Source organism: Chenopodium quinoa, unplaced genomic scaffold (genome assembly GCF_001683475.1).
Source record: "Chenopodium quinoa cultivar QQ74 unplaced genomic scaffold, ASM168347v1, whole genome shotgun sequence".
NCBI lineage: Eukaryota > Viridiplantae > Streptophyta > Magnoliopsida > Caryophyllales > Amaranthaceae > Chenopodium > Chenopodium quinoa.
The window spans coordinates 2,801,774-2,822,002 of record NW_018742263.1 but is presented as its reverse complement, the minus strand read 5'-3'; the positions used below and the strand labels follow the sequence as shown (position 1 = coordinate 2,822,002).

General features: G+C 36.8%; 1 protein-coding gene across 1 annotated transcript; it reads right to left on the bottom strand.

The window, feature by feature from the left end:
- Nucleotides 1-2,612: 2,612 nt before the first annotated feature.
- LOC110683408 lies at nt 2,613-3,440 on the bottom strand. The gene has a single exon (XM_021859772.1). The coding sequence runs from the start codon at nt 3,438-3,440 to the stop codon at nt 2,613-2,615; it is 828 nt and encodes a 275-aa protein (XP_021715464.1).
- Between the last annotated feature and the right edge of the window lie 16,789 nt (nt 3,441-20,229).

The window sequence follows — 20,229 nt, the reverse complement described above, 5'->3', positions numbered from 1 at the left end:
ACTGTCGAACTCCGCGAAACCCAATCTTGCATAAAGAAAAGAACCAAATCCGGAGAAAGAACAGCCTGACGAAACACCTTGTGATTCCGAGCTATCTAGATAGCCCAATAGAAAGAAACCAAACTAACCAAAACCTCCCAAGATTTAGATTCCGCAAAGAAACCACCACCTCTACAAACCAGTCGGAAAAAGGTTTATCCTGATCCACTGTGATTGAAGAAAAAAGAGGAACTGAAACCTAGAGAGAAGAGACAACGGGACAGTCTCGAAATAGATGATCAATGGTATTAGGACCTCCAAGGCAGAAAACACAAGTTGAGTCTACAGGAAAAAGAGGTTGCTTCTCCATAAGAACTAAGTCGGCATAATAACATTGCATAAGCCGACTTTGTGGTGAACTTACCATCCCTAGTAAATTTCCAACATACAAAATCATCCATTGGTTTACTAGGACGTTCCATAGCTAAAATACGATGGGTTGTAGAGGAATTAAACAGTCGGTGCACTATATTCGAATTCCACGCGTAAGAACGCGAATTGATGATAGAAGAAACATGAGACGGAACACGTGTCTCACCATTATCACGAAATGAAATAGGTTCCCCAAGAACCCAAGAGTCTTCCAATATGCGAACCTGTGACCCCGAACCAACCTTCCAGGCAATGCCGTTAGAAAGGACGAAAAGACCTTGAAGCAGACTTCGACAACCCCAGGAGGAACCTGGAATCCTTCTCGTCGAGAAGAACTGAAGAGAAGGGTATTTTGCCATAAGAAGCCTGGAAACCAGCAATTGAGGATTATGCTGAATGCGCCAACACTGAAGAGCCAAAAGGACTGAGTTAAAGGAGCTCAGCTGACGAATGCCTAGGCCACCCAGACCCTTAGGAAGATGTAAAAGAACTTTTGAATGAAGAGCCAAACCCCGGGAACCTGAATCCGACTTCCACCAGAAACGAGCTAAAAGGTTGTCCACTTTGGAGCAGATAGAGGAAGGAATCTGGAAGACTGAGAGAATGTGATTGAACGGGGAGAGAAGAACTGAATTGATAATAACCAGTTTTGCTGCTGAAGAGAGTCCCAATGAAGCGAAAGTTGAAATACGTTGAACCACCTTGTCAATCAGAAAACTAAACTCCGAGACTTTACTACGTCCAAGTTCCACCGGTAAGCCTAAATAAGAACCCAGGCTAGCCTTACACTGGAGCTTCATACTACTAGCCAGAAAATCCCGATAGTCCGTTAGAGTATTGGGACTAAATTTGACAAAAGATTTCTGAAGATTAATTACCTGGCCTGACATAGAACAAAACTCAGATAATAGGTTCGTAAGATTCTCACACGCCTCAAGAGTAACTTGGAGGAATAACAAAGAGTCATCAGCGAAGAACAAATGAGAATTTGCTGGAGCACCCCGAGTAATTGAAATGCCTTTAAACAAAGATGCTTTTTCGGCCTTACGAAGCATGGCTGACAGAATTTCCGTACACAAAACGAACAGATAGAAAGAAAGAGGATCACCCTGACGAAGACCACACTGAGGATGAAAAGCCTGTAGCGGATTCTCATTAACCAAAATCTGATAAGAAACCGTAGTAACACATTGTTGAATAATGTGAATCCAATAGGGAGGGAAGCCATAAGCAGTGAGTAACCGAAATAGGAAATCCCAATTGACCATATCATAGGCTTTATTCATATCCAGCTTGATAGCTGCAAAGAACCGCTTTCTTGCTTTTGACTTGTTCATATAGGATATAACTTCATGTGCGATTAAAGCATTATCCGAGAGAAGACGTCCTGGAACAAAGGCATTTTGGAAGTCGGCGACCAAACTAGGCAACACCAAGCGAAGCCGACTCGTAAGACATTTCGCCACTCATTTGTAAATAACATTACATAGGCCAATCGGGCGAAATTGAGAAATAGACTCCGGAGCATCCACCTGTGGGAGTAAGGCCAGAAAAGTTCGATTCCAGTCCTTCAACATATAGCCATGAGCGAAAAAATGTTGAACTGCATTGACCACCGAAGAGCCCACTGATTCCCATGATACTTTAAAGAAAGCGGAAGAGAAACCGTGTTGACCTGGAGACTTACTGTCTTCAATGCTGAAAATCGCCTTCCGAATTTCTTCCGAAGTAAAAGGATCCATCAGAAATTTCTGTTGATCAGAAGAAAGAGAGGGTAATTGAAGACTATCCCACCATTCAACATCCTTTGAAGAGGCTCGATCCGAGACTGAATACAAATCTTTGCAAAAGGACTGGGTAATGGACACTATCTGAGAATAATCTCGATGCCAACATCCTGACAAGTCTCTTAAACCAAAAGTTCTATTTTTCCTCCTCCGTGTCTGAACCGAGGAGAATAAAAGACGAGAATGGGAATCTCCCAGAGCATCCCACTTAAGTTTTGCTCGCTGTTGCCAAAAGATATAAGCTGCCTGTGCTTCAGCAACCTTATCATTCTTGGTTGAGATAAATAAACAGCGATCCATCCGTGTGTTTAAAGAAAGAGAAGCTTGTTGGACGTCGAAGACTAAATCTCTCTAGTTAATACCCCACGCCTTTTTGTGGGAGACACACCAAGAAAGAAGGCGATCCCTAGAAACTTAGAGTTTCCTGGAAAGAGCAAACATGGGAGAGCCTGGAAAAAACAAACAAAAAACAGAGGAAATGATGTTCTGAACTTCCGGAGCTGATAAGCACCAGTTCTCAATTCTATATGGTCGTTTGGTATAATCAGAAGGAGCTGTATCATCAAAAATGATTGCAGCATGATCGGAGAATAAAATAGGCTGGTGAATAACTCTGGAGTCTGGATAATTAGAGAACCAGGTAGAAGACTCATAAGCTCGATCCAAACGTTCGAAAATAGGATCGGAATCTAATCTATTATTAGACCATGTAAAACGAAGGCCCGTAAAAGGAACATCCAATAAATCTATACTCATACGCCAAGTCATAAACTCCAATTGACCTGGGATAAAAAAATTACCACCTAATTTATCTGAACCATATTCCACTTGATTAAAATCTCCAATGATTATCACATTCGAAAGAGACTCTAAAATATCGCTAATCGATTTCCAAATCTCCATACGATTAGCAATATGAGGCGAGCCATACACAAACATTACATATTTTATTTCATCTCCTTGCACCAATTTACAGAGATATACATTAGGAGAACTATAAACAGGACCCAAACCTACCGGAGAAAACCAACATATAAACAAACCACCACTATGTCCTATAGCATCTATGCCACAACAACCCAAAAAAGGCAAATATGCTAATTTTTTTACAATATTTTCTACAGGTAACATAGTTTCCAAAAGACAGATCATGTCCAAACCATAAGAGCGGACTAGAGAGGAAATATAAGGAATTTTAGAGGAGTCCGCCTGTCCTAAACCCCTACAATTCCATAAAGCCATCTTCATCCAGTCCTTGGTGACTTGTTCCGTGAAGTCAACGAACCCTCAGAAGAGATGTGAGAAGAAGAACCAATATCAGCCTTGCGCTTCTTGTATGGTAGAAAACAAGGAAGATAAGGCGAAGCTGAAACTTGCTGCTGCTGCTCATTTTCAAGAAGGTGCTGCTGATTATCAGGGAGTGGCGTTGCCGTTGGAGTTAACATCCCCCCTGCCCTTTTACGCGGACTGTGTTGCTTAACCCATTCCCACACTTTTTCGCCACTTTTCCGCAGTTTAAGGCTAGAATAAGACCTCAATTTGCTACCAACTTTACGCAGAGGGGAGCAAGTTAGAGCTTTGGGAGAAGAAGACACGATAACATCCAGGGAAGAAGGCGAGGATGGTGGAGAGCAGTCCATGGGTATTACCGAACCAGAATCTGAATCTGGTAAATCATGCTCCGAACCAAGCTGCTCGGTATCCTGCAGATTCTCCTCTGCCATCAAATCCGAAGAGGGCAAAAACTCAAAAGCGCCGGAGGAAGAATCAGCTACGTACCTAGAGCGCTCCGAGCTTTCAACCGGGAAAGAAGACGACAGCGACGGTGAAGGAGAAACGGTAGCCGTCTGATCCTCCCAGTTACTCGGCCCTGCACCAAAGGGATCTTCATAAATTGGGCCAGAAGGGCCCATTGGGGGAGGAGAAAAAGTAGGAGGAACCGAGTTTGGAGTGGGCACTACTTGATCCGTACCCGTGAAATGTTGAGAAGCTTGAAAATAGGGATCGACATTAAAATTGGGCCAGCCTAGAAAAGAAGAACCATCTAGCCCATTAGAAAAAGACTCAAATGACAAAGGAGAGCTTATTTCAGAAGAGATCATCCTTGAGCTTAAAGCCCAGCCCGAATCATCGCAACCCATTTGACGTGAAACATTTTGAGAATTATCTGACCAACCTTGAATATCAGAAGAATCCAAATACCGTCGCCAACCATCATGTGAGCTATTTAACAAAGAGCCTCCGTTGTTATCTTCTGAATTTTGATTCATCTCAAACTGCCACCGATCCCTAACAGGAGTTGCATGAGTGACATGTGGTGTAGAAGTGTCAACCTGATCTCGTGTTTCAAGCTCTTCTCGAAGGAAACGATTATTCCTAAGATTTCTCCGGCGAACCTCATGGTCGCGGCTTCGGAAGACACCAGCTGGTGGTGGAGACAAGCCCGGAAAAGAGTCGGTCATAGCGTGATCATTAACTGTAGACCCAGACCTTGAATCATCCGAATCCAAGGGAAGACCTAGGCCACCACTATCATAGTCCGTCGGCCGAGAATCAGCCGAATTCTCCTGTGGGTCCTCATCGTCATAACCACCAAAAAACAACTCCGTGGTCCAATTTGAACAAACTGGACAAATTCCACGAAGAGCATTAGAGTATAATTTAGAGTCTGTAGGACCATATAGCACACGAGCGCCGCTTTCGTGGATCTGACGGAAGCGAGCTTCTAGATGGTAGTTAATTCATGCTTAATCCGCGACACAAGAATCCCCACCATGCCTGATAAATCCACACTTTTTACAGAATCTAAATATACCCTCATATTTAAATCGAACCCACGTGACTTGATTATTAATAATAGGAAAATAACAACCATGAATCAAAGGCAACGAAAAGTCAACTAGAATTTTAACACGAGGGTGAGGTATAGGAAACTGACCAATAGTCTTCAACCATTGTAACATCTCCGACATGTGATAGAACAATGGCTGCTATATCCGGTGTAGAATAGCGAACTGGAAGACCCTCTACTTGAACCCATAAATCCACTAAGTTTAGGTTGAGATTGAGTGGAACCGAATGACCCCTTAGACGCTGAAGAACGAACATACCACCCCGGAAATGAACCCAGCCTCTCGAATCAAGTTCATTTGCATCCTCCGGAGTGCCACAAAAGAAGATATAGTTTCGGCCATAAGGAAAAACACGAACTGGAACCCTTAAGTGCCAAAAGCGCGACACTAAACGCTGAACCATAATAGGGTTGAAATCCTTTCTATCATCCCAACAACACCCAATTACACTACAATTCCAATCTAAATTTAACCCATCATCAAGAGGAGGAGGAGGAATATAATCCTCTCCTATGTAGTGAGGATAAACAAAAGTATTTGGAACTATAAAACGGGACATAGTTCTATAAAAACGATAATTCCTAGGAAAGAAAAAATGAACAGTGAAAGGTAGAACACTTGAAAGATAAAGTTAGAGGAAGAACAGGGAAGAAAGTTAGATGAGTATGTGTGAGACTTTACTCACTCAAAGAGTTTCTTACTCTAGAGACTTTCTCGCTCTAGACTTTTTCGTTGTATTGCGGAGTATTATTTTTGTGTAAATGGTAATGGAGGTCGCTTGAAGCTTCTCCAATGGCGGAATTGTGGGTATTTTTAGAGAGAGAAAGAAGAAAGAGAAGCAGAAAGAATTAGGGAAGAAGAAGAATTGATTTTCTGTATATTGATGTATCGAGCTACAATATTACAATTGATTAAGTAGTGGATTCCGTAATATTTTCACTAAGTGAAAATAATTAACCCTCCCATTGAAGTAATATCATTATAAAAAACCCTAGCCTCCTCTCTCTCTTATCTCTCCTAAACTCTAGCCTCCATTATCAATTTTGAAGGGGCTTCCATCAGATTTTATCGGTGGAAAGCCCCAATCTTTATTTTCTTTTAAGCTTTTTGTTTCTTAGGTTACAATAATAATGTCTCCCTCGAAAGAAAGGGTCTATCTCCTTCAAAAGACAAGTTTTTTTCGATCTCCTTCAAAAGACAAGGTTTTTTGGACTCCTTCGAAAGACAAGGTTTTATTTGTGTTTAATTTGGTCTCCGGTTGTACGGGGCTATGATTGATTATGGCTCGATTTCGGATTACGGAATCAGCTCAAGATTTAACTTTCTCACAAAATTGCGAAGCGACGACGGATCCACTCAAAAAGTTGTATGAGACAACGAATCGAGAATGTGCCGAATTGTTATATTTATGTATTTGGATTCTTAGCCCTTCCCCGATTAATTCTTGTTTGATTTTGTTAAATTCATTTTCATTATTGTTAATTGTCAATTGTAGATGTCGTATAGCTTTATTTAATGAAATTTAATGTCCTTTAGGATTTCTTTCAAAAAAAAAAAAAATTAACTAACCCTCCCACTAACTAATCCAATTTCTAACAAACTTGTAACATACTCTAATTATAAAAATTCTTCAATGTCATTCTTTAAAAATGACACTATAACTTGCTGATGTGGCAAAATTTGATTGGTCTGTATTTTGTATTTTCATTTTGAATTATTTTTAATGTCCAAAATGTATTAAAATTGTATTTTATTTTTGTATTATTTTTTTCATACATGTATTTATTTTAGAAATACATAATTATAAATTATGAAAATCTAATTTTATAATTAAAATTAATTTTTAAATTTATAATTATAATTAGAAATCATAAAATTAAATTCACATCTACGTCTAAATTGTTTATCATCGTTCATCGTTTATCATCGTTCATTATCCATCATCATCATCGTTCATCAATCATCAATCATGGATTTGCTGCGGGACGGAGAAGAAGAATGACTGTCGGAAACATTGCCTGAAAACTGACCATATCAAACCCCGAGAAAGTTGCCTGAAACCTTCCTAAAATTGACCAAAACCGATCCTAAAACCATCGCCAAATAGCCAAGAACTGCCATGCCGAAATGCCTATATTGTAGCCTGAAAACCGCACCAGAAACCCACCCCAAAACCAATCAAGAAACCCACCCAGAAAGACCCCTAAAAAAGCACCAAAAACACACCCAAAATACGCCTAAAACCGCATAGAAATTCGTCGGAACCTAGAGCCGCTGCCTTGAATCTTTGCCAGATATACGTGCGCAGGAAGAGTCGCCGGAATTTGCAACCTAATCGCTGCACCTAATTGCCCAGGAGAGATATCATTAAAAAAATGGCCATTAACGTGATGAACACAATTGTCAATTGAAGAACAATGAAAACGGAGTATTTGATTTGCAGTTTTTTTTTTTCTTTTCTAAGTTTGATTTTCAGAATTTTAATTATAATTTAAGTTTTGGGAATGATTATTTTGTTTAAAAAAAACTATAATGATGTATTCTTTATATAAATACATGTATTTACAAGCATGTATACATGTATAGTACATTTAGCCTTTTAAAAATAAATTAAAAATTGGCCAATTATAACTTGACACATCATTATGTTGTGGTGTCATTTATTGAAAAATGACACTGTAGAAATATCCCTCTAATTATTACATAATTTGTGATTTAATATTGAATTAGCTTGCTTAACTAAATTCCAGTTGTATTGCAGCTTCACCCCATTCAAAAGAACTAACAAAATCAGGAAATCTTTGCTCCAAGTAATCAGCAGATTCCCAAGTAGCCTCATAAGCAGGAAAACCTTCCCAATGCACAAGTACTGCACTTGTGCTTTATTCTGAAACCTTACAATTTTTCTATCCAGAATAGCTGTAGGTCGAATGTCTTTAGATCCCACAATTTTTCCTTGAAAACATATGGAATATGGGCTACCATTGGCAGCTGACCTCCGAAACTCTTGAGTTGGGACACATGAAATGCGTCATGAATCTTTGCTTCAGTAGGTAATTTCAGCTTATAAGCAACTTTACCAACAACTGCTGCAACTTGAAATGGACCATAATATTGATGAGAGAGCTTATAGTTGCATCTTCTCTGAACAGTAAACTGTATCTAAGCTTGGAGTTTAAGCTAGACCCAATCACCTACTTGAAACACCCTATCTGATATGTGTTTATTAACCTGATTGTTCATTATTTGTTGAGCTTTTTCCAAGTGAAATTGAAGCTCAGATATCATTCTTTCCCTCCTTTATAGACTTCTATCAAGCTCATCAATCTTAACTTAACCAGCTAGATAAGGAAGATGTAATGGTGGAGGTTGATTATAGACCACCTCATAAGGAGTAAGCTGTAAAGCAGAATGGAAGTGGGTATTATACCACCACTCAGCCAATGGAAACCACTTGTGCCATTCTTGAGGTTGATCACCAGTCATACACCTCAAGTATGCCTCTAAACATCTATTAACAACCTCAGTCTGCCCATCAGTTTGTGGATGATAAGCTGTGGATAACTTCAAATTAGTCCCATACAAAGAGAACACGCCTTTCCAGAATTGACTAACAAAGATTGAATCTTTGTCACTCACAATCGACCTAGGCCACCCATGAAGTTTAAACACATTATCTAAGTAACATTGAGCCACCTGAATTGCAGCATAGGGATGAGAGAGTGCCATAAAGTGGGCATATTTGCTGAATCTGTCAACCACAATAAAAATAACATCCTTCCCAACAGATTTAGGAAGACTAGTTATGAAATCCATAGAGATATCTATCCAAACCTCCTCTAGAACAGGCAAAGGTTGAAGATTGCCAGGGTATGCAGCAGTATCATACTTGGCAGCCTAACAAACTACACATTTCCTTACAAAAGCACTAACATCTTTAGTGAGACCTCTCCAATAAAACAATTTCTTAACCCTTTTCAAGGTTAACTCCCTACCACCATGCCCACTCTCAGGAGATTCATGATGCCAAGCTAAAATCTTGGTTCTGAATTAAACATCAGGCCCCACATCAATCTTGCCCTTCCTTTTCAACAAATTGCTCTCCCATTTAAAATTAGGAATAACAACTTGATTTTCAATTGCTGAACTATAGCAGCATAATTAGCATCCAAGTCATAATTGGCAATGATCAAAGAACTCAAATTAGAATCCACCAGAGAAATAGCCATGAACAAAATCTCTAACTCTTGAACCATCGACAGAGCATCTGCTGCCACATTTTCCTTCCCACACTTGTATTGAATCTCATAATCGAACCCCATCAATTTTGACAACCAAAATTGCTGAAAGGGTGTAGCAATTTTCTGTTGAAGCAACCACTTCAAGCTCTTCTGATCTATCTTAATGACAAAATGAGCACCAACTAAGACCCTGTTTGATTCACCTTAATTTTGCTGAACTGAAATTATTTTTACTGAACTGAACTTATTTTTACTGATCGAACTTAATTTTACCGAACTAGAATTATTTTTACTGAACTTAAATTATTTTTACTAATTTTCTATTATAATTCTTCTTTAAGAATACTAAATTTTACTGAACTGAACTTATTTTTACTGAACTGAAATTATTTTTTTTGAACTAAAATTAATTTTACTAAACTGAATTTATTTTTACTGAACTGAAATTATTTTTACTTAATATTATTTTTTTTAAGGTGAAGAGAACAGGGCCTAAATACTGCTCCCATTTTTTTTACTGCAAAGTCAATTGATAACAATTCCTTGTCATAAACTGAAAGTTTATGCCATTTAGGACCCAAAGACCTGCTAATATAGGCTAGAGGATGCCCTTCCTACATCAAAATTGCTCCAATGCCAGTCATGGAAGCATCAGTTTCCAAATTAAAATTCTTTTCAAAATCAGGTATAGCCAACACAGGAGCTGAAACTAAAGCAGATTTCAGCACTTCAAAAGCAGCTTGGGCTTGTTCATTCCAGCAAAATCCCTTCTTCTTGAGCTGGTCAGTGAAGGGTTTGCTAATGATAGCATAACCTTTGACAAATTTCCTATAATACCCTGTCAACCCCAAAAAACTTCTTAGTTCCTTGACATTAGAAGGAACAGGCCAACTGCTCACAGCTGCTATTTTCTTGGGGTCTGTCTCAACACCTTTTTCAGTGATATAATGCCCTAGATCCTCAAGCCTTAAAGTAGCAAATACGCATTTTCTCTCCTTAGCAAACATGTTCTGCTGCATCAAATCAAATACTTCAGCCTAATGCTTCCAATGTCCTCCAGCGAGCTGCCATAGACTAAAATGTCATCAAAGAAAACCAAAACACACTTTCTGAGCAAGGGCCTAAAAACATGATTCATCCACCCTTGAAAAGAAGCAGGTGCATTAGTTAGGCTAAAAGGCATAACTAAGATCTCATAATGACAAGAATGAGTTTTAAAAGCAGTCTTAAACACATCTGCAGAACTCACTCTCATTTGATGGTATCCTGCCCTTAGATCCAATTTACTGAACATAGAAGCCCCAGCAAGCTTATCTATCAACTCATCAATCACAGGAATGGGAAACTTGTTCTTCAAAGTTCTATCGTTGAGCTCCCTATAATCCACACATAATCTCCATGTCCCATCCTTTTTACCCACCAAGACAACAGGAGAAACAAAAGGGCTTGAACTATTTTAGATAATGCCTCTATCCAACATTTCTTGAACCAATTGCTCAATTATATCTCTTTTCTTGAGTGGATACCTATATGGTGTGTACTGCCTGGTATTAAGGGAATAGAATGATCCAACACTCCCCTAACAGGTGGAAGATCAGTAGGTTCCTCAAAAACCTTAGAGTATAGTTGTGTGATAGACAAAAATTCTGAACACTGTAAAACTGCACTAGTGTCCTGCTCCAATTGCATAATTGAACTATTAACATCTTGAACATGAATTAAGCAAAGTTGGATTGCAGAATCCATGATTGGTTCCCTAGGATCACCCTCAACTACAGACAACTTCTTGGATGGTATTCCTTTTAAAACAAATTGCTCCCCTTGAAAAGTGAACTCCATCCTCAACTTCTGAAAATCCCAATAAATTAGACCCAACAGTCTCAACCATTGAATTCCCAACACCATATCATAGCTTCCTAAAGGAATAACCAAAACATCAGTTTCAAACTATGGCCACTCATCTCCCAAGAAAATCCTTTACAAGTTTGCTGACAAGGAATATGATTACCATCTGCCACTGAAATAGCTTGAAAAGGAATCTGGCTCAAAGCACAACCTAACTTAGAAGCAACAGATGCATCCACAAATTTGTGTGTACTACCAGAGTCAATAAGGATATGCAAATCCTTACCCTTAACTCTTTCCATTACCCTCATTGTCTGAAAGGATTGGTTCCCAACAAGGGCAATCATGGATATTTGAGGTTCAGCTAGAGGTTCAACAAAAGAGTTAAGATCACCCTTATTATCCTCACTATCAGAATCAATGGATCCAGGTATCCCTACTGTGAACAGCTGAGGTTTCTTGAACTGACATTGATGTTCTCTAGAATAAGCCTGGTCACAGTAGTAACACAGTCCTTTAGCAATCTTTTCTTGCCTAACATCAGCTGGTATGTGTCTATAGTTCTTGTTTTTGTGAGGTGTCTAAGTTAACGTAGGCAAGGTAGGCTTAGAAGAAGGGGTAGGTAGCAAAGGAGGTAATGTGCTTGGAGTAAGTGTGTTTGAGGATTGTGTTTTTGAGGTGTAAGAAAAGGGTTTAGAACGATAATAGGTAGAAAAAGAACTCAGAGATTCTTCCTGCAATCTAGCATATTGCCGCCTGAGCAATTGTAACTAGCATAAATGCCTTGACAAATGGTTTTACAACAGGTTTTAACCCTCCCACAAAACTCTTTAGGATATATGAATCTAGCAATATGTGATTCTTCATCAACATAACAGACCTAAGTTTCTCAAAATCATCAATGTAATCTTCAATTGACCCCAATTGTTGCAATCTATTAAACTGCTCAACAGCATCTAAAGCAGAAGTGTCCTTGAAACGTGCAAACAAATCAACCACAAAATCATTCCAATCTACAACAATTGATCTCCTAATAGACAAGTAATTCATGACCCAATGTTCAGCTTTATCAGTCATATTTAAAGAAGCTAAATCCACTTTCTAATCATTAGCAATCTTGCAAAGAGTGAAGTATTTGCAACATTTTTTTACCCAGATTCTTGGATTAACTCCATTAAACTTAAGAAATTCAAGCTTAGGGTTCATACCTAGGTCCTGGTGGGATTGGACCTGCTCAAGCTACCATTAGAAGAGGTAGGAGAAGACGGTTCAGAAGACGAGGTCAAAGGAATTGAAACCTTCTTGGCTTGAATTGCATGCATCATCTTTACCATTTCATCAAATTTCTGATCGAATTTCGAAATGTAATCATCAATTCGTTTTTCCAGATTCTTGATTTGGGTTTCCATTGCTGCAACTCGTCGCGTAACAGGAGGAGGAGCTAGAATCGCTCACTGTAGAAGAACAGTAAGGAATGCTCTGATACGAATGATAATGGAGGTCGCTTGAAGCTTCTCCAATGGCGGAATTGTGGGTATTTTTAGAGGGAGAAAGAAGAAAGAGAAGCAGAAAGAATCAGGGAAGAAGAATTGATTTTCTGTATATTGATCTATCAAGCTACAGTATTATAATTGATTAAGTGGTGGATTCCATGTCATATTTTCACTAAGTGAAAATAACTAACCCTCCCACTAATTAATCCAATTTCTAACAAACTTGTTTCTAACATAGTTGTTTCTAACAAACTTGTAACAAACTCTAATTATTACATAATTTGTGATTTAATATTGAATTAGCTTGCTTAACTAATTCCATCTGTATCAGTAAATATGAAAGCGTAAATTATAAAGTGAAACTTTGTCAAATGTTTTAATGATGATGGTTTTAATTATCAATTTCTTAATCTTTTTCCTATTGAATTGAAGATTGTAATGATAAAGGAATTGAAGAATACTAATTGATTAATATTGTTTGGGTCTAGTCAATGTCCTAAGCCTATTATATTCAAAATGATGAAAATACACCTTCATGATCCAACTTGTCATTACCAACTTTTTTTTAATCATTATAAAGTACAACTTTGTCCCTAATCTGTCCAAAAAGGTACTTCTTTGTTATCTAAAAATACATCTATAAACAACATACAATGATTAATGATTGGTAACTTTTTCTAATCTTACATTCTCTCTCTAGAAAATATATTTACTAACTTGAGCGTCGGAGGGGTGTTCCCAAGTCAACCCATCAGGACATCTTGATACCGAAACTACCCTTACACTTTGAGGAGAATTTTGTTTCCAAAAACAAATATCATACAGATAAAAAATGTAATCAAGGATGTAAAACCAGGGCAAAATAAATAAATTTGTAAGTTCACCACAAGAAAAAAAAAAGGATCTTGTTAACGAACTCCCTCGGGGCGTTGGATATAAGCATTTAAAATATTACCTAAAGTGGTACTACCTCCGGGTCCATATGATAGTCTCATATGGTATAAATCACATAAAATAAGAAAATAAGAATTTTGGAATCTAACAATAAAGTACCAAATAATTCATAATCAATTTTTTTTAAAAGGAAAACATATGTCATAATAATATAATTCAAGGTAGAGATTTCCTTAGTTAAAGTCATATCATCAATCCACAATCAATTAATTCCACAAAAGAAGAAGTTAAAAATGAAGCATATTCAATATGGGTAGATCTTTTCGAAACGCTTAAAATAGTGTATGAGACTAACATTATTAAACGAAAGAAATATTAATTTGGGAAAGCATGACAAAATCACTCGACGATCGGCGCAATTAGTGTTCATTTTAATTTAATCTTTCTACTTTTAGTTAGCTTATCCAACTTCCCCACAGCGTTCGTTAGCTTTTGGAAAAATCCTTTTCAAACTTAAAAAAAATGGGAAGATCATTTTTAAACAGAGAGAATGATTAATATTCATGAAATGGTATAAACTTGAGAATTCATGACAAATCATGCTTACATCAGTGCAATTAATATTTAGTTTATTCTTCTTATCCTTTTAAAGCTTTTTATAATTGTATTAACCAGTGAATAGCCTGAGTGTTGTCCTAGGATACTACTTTTATACTTGTGCAATTGCTAATTTTTAAGAGCATTTCATAGTATATATGTAGTATGTATTTTCAATACTTTTATAGTATAATGTTATTTAGTGTGCAACATTAAAGCATAATTGGCTCTTAGTTTAGATGATTAAACAATAATGTTGCTTCCAAGAGGTCAAGCGTTTAAACTTTCTCATCCATATAAGTTGAAACAACATGAAGTATTGTTACTAGTGCGGGTGATGTGGCATATTGAGGAATTGAGTAGATGACGTAACGTGGCATATTTAATAAGGAGTTGAGCTAGAGACGTGGCGTAGTGAGGGGTCTACGTGGCGTAGAGATCGACTTTTTAAAAACGCCTTTTAAAGTTTTAATATATTAGTATAAGATGTTGACGAACCGTTCACGAGTCTACGTCTTGCACTTAAGTTTTGGCTCCACGAGCATTACCACTAATAATGGTAACATCCTTAAACTAATACGTTTGGACGAGTCAGTCACTGAAATGCTAGTTTCACTGCTCATTTTTGTCAAAAGAAAGGAAACCTTTAAGCTAAACTTGAATCATGAAAATGAATTGAGAAATATGTTCACATACGTCTCATCTTATTAGGCCAAGGTAGCATTAAATCCTTTGAAATGTTTTAACTACTCTCATTAAGTACAATTTAAACTTTGATTGATTACCCATTAGATTCCTTTCCTAAATCTATATCACCCCACGCTTTAAGTGCCAGAATATGACATTTCTGTTTTAGTTTGCATTTTAGATCTAGCAAAACGTAATGCTTGTCTCTCTATATATATATATAGTTTTTCCTTTTTGGTGGAGAATGAAGCAAAGGCATTATAAATTAGAAATAAGAGTGGGTAGTTTTCAGTTTTTTTTTTGGGGGGGGCGTTTGGTATCAAATTAGTAAATATAAGGGAATAGAAACAAATTAAGAGGGGAAAGGGTAATATATAGTGTTACCCTTACTAGTTGTTTGGTATTATTAAGAAAACGTAAACATTTATAACTAATCCTTTTCCTCTTGTTTGGCATAGATAACTTGGAAACAAATAGCATTCCTTCTATTTTTTGTTGTCTTGGCTAACTTTTTCTATGCAATATACAATGTAGAGCAACACTAATTACCATTATATATATATATATATATATATATATATATATATATATATACACACACACACATATGTACATAAATATATAAATAAATCATACGCTAGATATAGGCAAAGTCACATTGTAGACACCCAATTGTGTCTCCCCAAAATCGAACCCAGTGATGAATACCTTTCATGTCATTTGATTATCGAACAAAGCGAAAGTGTGAAAATTCTAGTGATGAGGATGTTTTTATTAAAGTATCTCTTCTTTTTGTTTTTGAAAACATTTCTTTTCTTACCCTATTTTTGAAAAATGTTCATTCCAGTTTAGTGTGGTCCATGATATAGGTCCAATAATGATGTAGTTGGATGGAGATTGAAAAGACCTTTTCAACTATATATTATAAGCCAAATTCCGATGAATAATGAGGAAGTTATGGCCAAAATACTAAACTGGGCCCAAACCGGTTTTTACCTACGACCCAATGATCATGTGGAGGGTCCAAAGGTCTAAACCTAAACCTAAACTAATTAGGATTAATAAGAAGCTTCTATAAGTTTCTAAAACATCATAATTATCCTTTCTGAATACATAAAATTAAAGATTTTGAGTTAAATAAAAACTTTCCTTTTTTAAAATCCTAATTCTATTCGAATTTAAAGATGTTCAAAGACAGTCAGATATAATTTTTGTGCCTCATAATCTTTATCCAAATCTTATATGGTTGGATAGATCTTGAAATTATCTTTCCAATAATTATATTATAATGTAAAATCCTAGCTATAACGAAAAAGACATGAATGGAATATGAAACTCTATCCAAAACTGACACCATTCTACTATTTCGGAAATATCTTTTTATATACATAATATTTTTATCTGATTATAATTGGGTTGGAAAGTAGACTTCAAGATCTTTCCAACGGCGTATTATATAACTTATTTGGACTTATGGATCAAAAGATATGATAAAACAAAATCCGCAAAAACTGTTGTCCATCGAATTCTATTTCGATTCAAATTCGGATTATTTTCTTATTCTTCGACCCTATTTTTTCTCTATAAATAGAGGTCATATCTCCCCTATTTCAAATCATCAACTTTCAACCAAAAATCTCTAATTCTCTTCTCTCTCTAAGCTAAAGCTTATTCTCTCTCCCTCTTTCTAAACCAACCCTTTTACAAACACAATTCGTCATACATTAGCACTAGACACACCTAGCCAAGTTCGAAGTTGCCTTTGCCCTACACGTGAAAGGTTTGATATTTCTGAGGGTTTGGTCCCAAATCCCTATTTCAATTAAATTTTTTGATTTTATGTTTTCTTTGAAATTATTAACGTGTGTATTTTGTTATTAGAAAGAGGTACCAGACATCCAAGTAAGTACTTTAATTGTTTTTTTGATATAGAAATTATGTTTAGGTTGCGATTTTGATTTCCAGTATCATGTTAGGATGTTTTTTCTAGTATCATGTTAGGATGTTTTTCTTAGTATGATGTTTAGGGTGACAACAATAAGTTCCTAATATCAATTATGATTTCTATGATGCCTTTTATTGTTTTTCCTAATATTCTTGTTAGAGTTAAAGCTTTGATTTTTATTGTTTAGTGACATGCTAGGGTTTGTTATTAATCTTGTTAGTATCATGCCTAGGATCTTGCTATTATTGTGCTTTAACATTATTATTTTTATTATTATTGTTATAGTTATGATTGTTGTTTTATTATGTTGCTTGATTATTTTTATTGTAATGGCTTGATCATACTTTTTATGCATGTTTAAAGGGAATTTATATTTGTAATCACGTTTAATAACATAATTAATAATCTTGTTTAGGGTTAATTTGATTATAATTCAAGTGATCGCCAATAATAGATTTATTTGTGCATTAATATTCAACCGACATAGATTAAACAGGTTTAGGGTTAACCTAATGATTGCATGTTAGTCAGAAAACGCACATGAATACAAGAAGAATAAAGTAGAGACCTATTTTAAGGGCAGGTTCAATCTCTTTTAGGTTGGATTTGTACCTTCATCCCCGAACACCAGTCATGGTTCCAGACCTATTGGAGTTAACGATCTCATGGATCGTTAAGGGATGTAACCTTCACCCTGTGATTGGTTTACAAGTTCCTAAAACTTATTGGCAACTCTTTTGCTCTAGCTTCCTTCCCTTTGGACGCCATCGTACTTTAGTGTATGATCATAGTGGGTTCAAGTTTTGGGTAATGCTTGAAATATTCCCTACAATTTTTGGCGACTCCACTGGGGAGGATTTCTATTTTAATTCCTGAAATTTATTTCAGAAATGATTTTGAATGAGTGGATGAGACTTGAAAAGTTCTAAGTATTTCATGTGCATAATTTGATTAACATTATTGTCATGTGCATAAAAAAGGTTCTCATTGGAAAGACCATCCGTAATGAGTAAAAAACATAAGATATTTTACACGTAGGAAATTTGAGGAATATCTTTCACAACTAGAATCGAAATAATGCTGCGAAAAACTGGAAAATTTAAGAATAAAGAAAGCTGCTGAGGCATGTAGGAATTGTCGTCTAGAAAACAGAGCCTGTTGCCAAAGATAAGGCTCTGTCGCCGAACGACAATTTTGTCGCCAGGCGACAGGGCTCTTATCGCGGCGACATTCCCTGTTGGCTGGCGCTGAGTTCTTCCAATACCGAGCCAGAAATATGAGTTCTTATTTCGACCTGTTCTAGCACTGTTGGCTCGATTCTACTTCATGATTGAGTTTTTCTCACTTTTCTGAAACCCATATGTGTTCTACATATGGATATAACCCTCTGGGAATTCATGCTCCATCTAGCAGTTTGAACGCTCCGAGCAACAAAGGGTACATCCGAGAATGTTGAATTCACCAAACCGTGGAAGCGAATTTAACTCGCGGGGTCCCATCCACATGCGCCAACCCTTCCAAAGGTAAGGCTTCCGTGCGGTGCATCCGGACTTGTAACCATGGACCCTCTTTGACTAACCCATATCCCGAACTTTAGAGAACTAAAGCCATGGTTAGGTTGCAAACTCATTGCATCATGTTGTGACTACTTTACTACTTGTGCATCTCGTACTTGTGCATACTTATTATGTGACTAAACTAACCGTTTGGTTTGACTTCTGTTTGTAAATAAGTCTTAATAAACTAAACAATGACTAAAGGATTTGCTTAATTAATTGATTAATTAATTTGAGCTAAAAAATATACCTTAAATCGAGTCATAGTTCCTTGAACTCAACCCGGATTTTTATTCCCGTATACTGGACAAGCATCAACTTGTTTTGGTCATAACCGGAGTTCTAGGAAGAACTACAAGTCATAAAACCTATGGATCTGTAGCCCCGAGTTTTATATTTAATTTGGCGTTGGTTCCATCCCAATCAGAGTCACAGATCGAAAGTTATGACTAAAATACCACAGCCTGTCCAGTTTAATGCATATACATGAAGTCTTAACTTAGTCTTTGCTTGAGTCTAGTAACATAGTCTAGACACATGGTCATGACACAAGTCTTAACATGTCACCTACGTAGCACACACTTTGTGTATATGTCACCATGACCATGTCTTAGGTTCATGCATTAGTTAGTTTTTTTCCGTCATTTGAGTTGGGGGTACATTCTATTCCTAATTTTTTCATATCTCTCCATCTACATCATCTTTCCATTCTCTACATGCTTTCTCCATATCACAACCTTCATTCTTCCTACCTTCTTCCATCCATGCATGTTGAATCGAGTTTGATTCATGTGATTGACAAAAAAAAAAAATGAGGGTAATGATGAAACAAATGCACAAGGCAAGCTTCTCACCAAGATTTCATGCTTTCTTTTTCTTTTTTTTCAAACCCTTTCCCCAATAAGTCTAGCATAGGCACTCTTCACCCCCCTTGAATTTAATTCTTAGAGTTTGATTTTTACCCTTCACTTTTTAAATAAAATGAGCATTTATTTCCTTGCATATGATCACTGCATTACATTGCAAAAAAAACAAAAAAAAAAAAAAAAAAAATCCATGCCAAACTAAGCGCAAGGTATATTAATGATTTGAGGCACCCCTTGTACTCACATCATATTACCTTTCACCCTTCAAATATACAATCTTTTCTTGATAAACCACTTTGAGCCTCGTCTAACGATAGACCTTTCTTTCTTTAACCTACATCTACCTAACCTTGGGATGGGATGGTGTGTAACTTATGCAATTTCAAAAGCTTGAGTGATTTCAAAGAATAAAAAAAGCAATAAAAAAATAAATAAAAGTGTAGAAATTAAAAGGGCAAGTGTTCCAATGTCTTTGATATGAACACGTCTCAGATTGCGTCTCTGATCAAGTGCTCGGTACCGTGCTTGAGAAACATGAATGCCAAGTGAGTCATAGACCGCATGATCGGGATTGCCCACACTTATAATAATAAAAAAATGAAAAAGAAAAAAAAAGAAAAAAAAAAAGAAAAGAGAGCTAAAAAAAGAGTGAGAAATCTCAAGCATACCAATATAAAGATTCAAAAGCAAGATTGCACACCTTGGGGGCTTATCGAGGGTCTTGAGCCTTTATCTTGTTCTTCTTCAAACCTTTAGCCTAACCACGTTACAACCCTTCAAAAGACCTTTTTGAGGTATACACACACTTGTGCGAGGTTCGGCTGGAGCTATGTTCGACCTGATTCCTAACGGATACATAGGCAACCTCACATCGAGGTGCAGCTTTAATAAACATGCATTCATATTTACATTCACACACTCACATCATGATCATATCAAAGGATCTCCAATGCTCATCCCTATTCATTTAGAGCTAGACTTGGGGGCTTGATCCCTACATCATTAGCTTACCTAGCCTAAGATTCACCATCATTTGACTCTTCTTGAAATAATAT

What these genes read in the sequence shown, in the direction of transcription:
- LOC110683408 (XM_021859772.1), bottom strand. Translation starts at nt 3,440, where the DNA reads ATGGCTTTATGGAATTGTAGGGGTTTAGGACAGGCGGACTCCTCTAAA.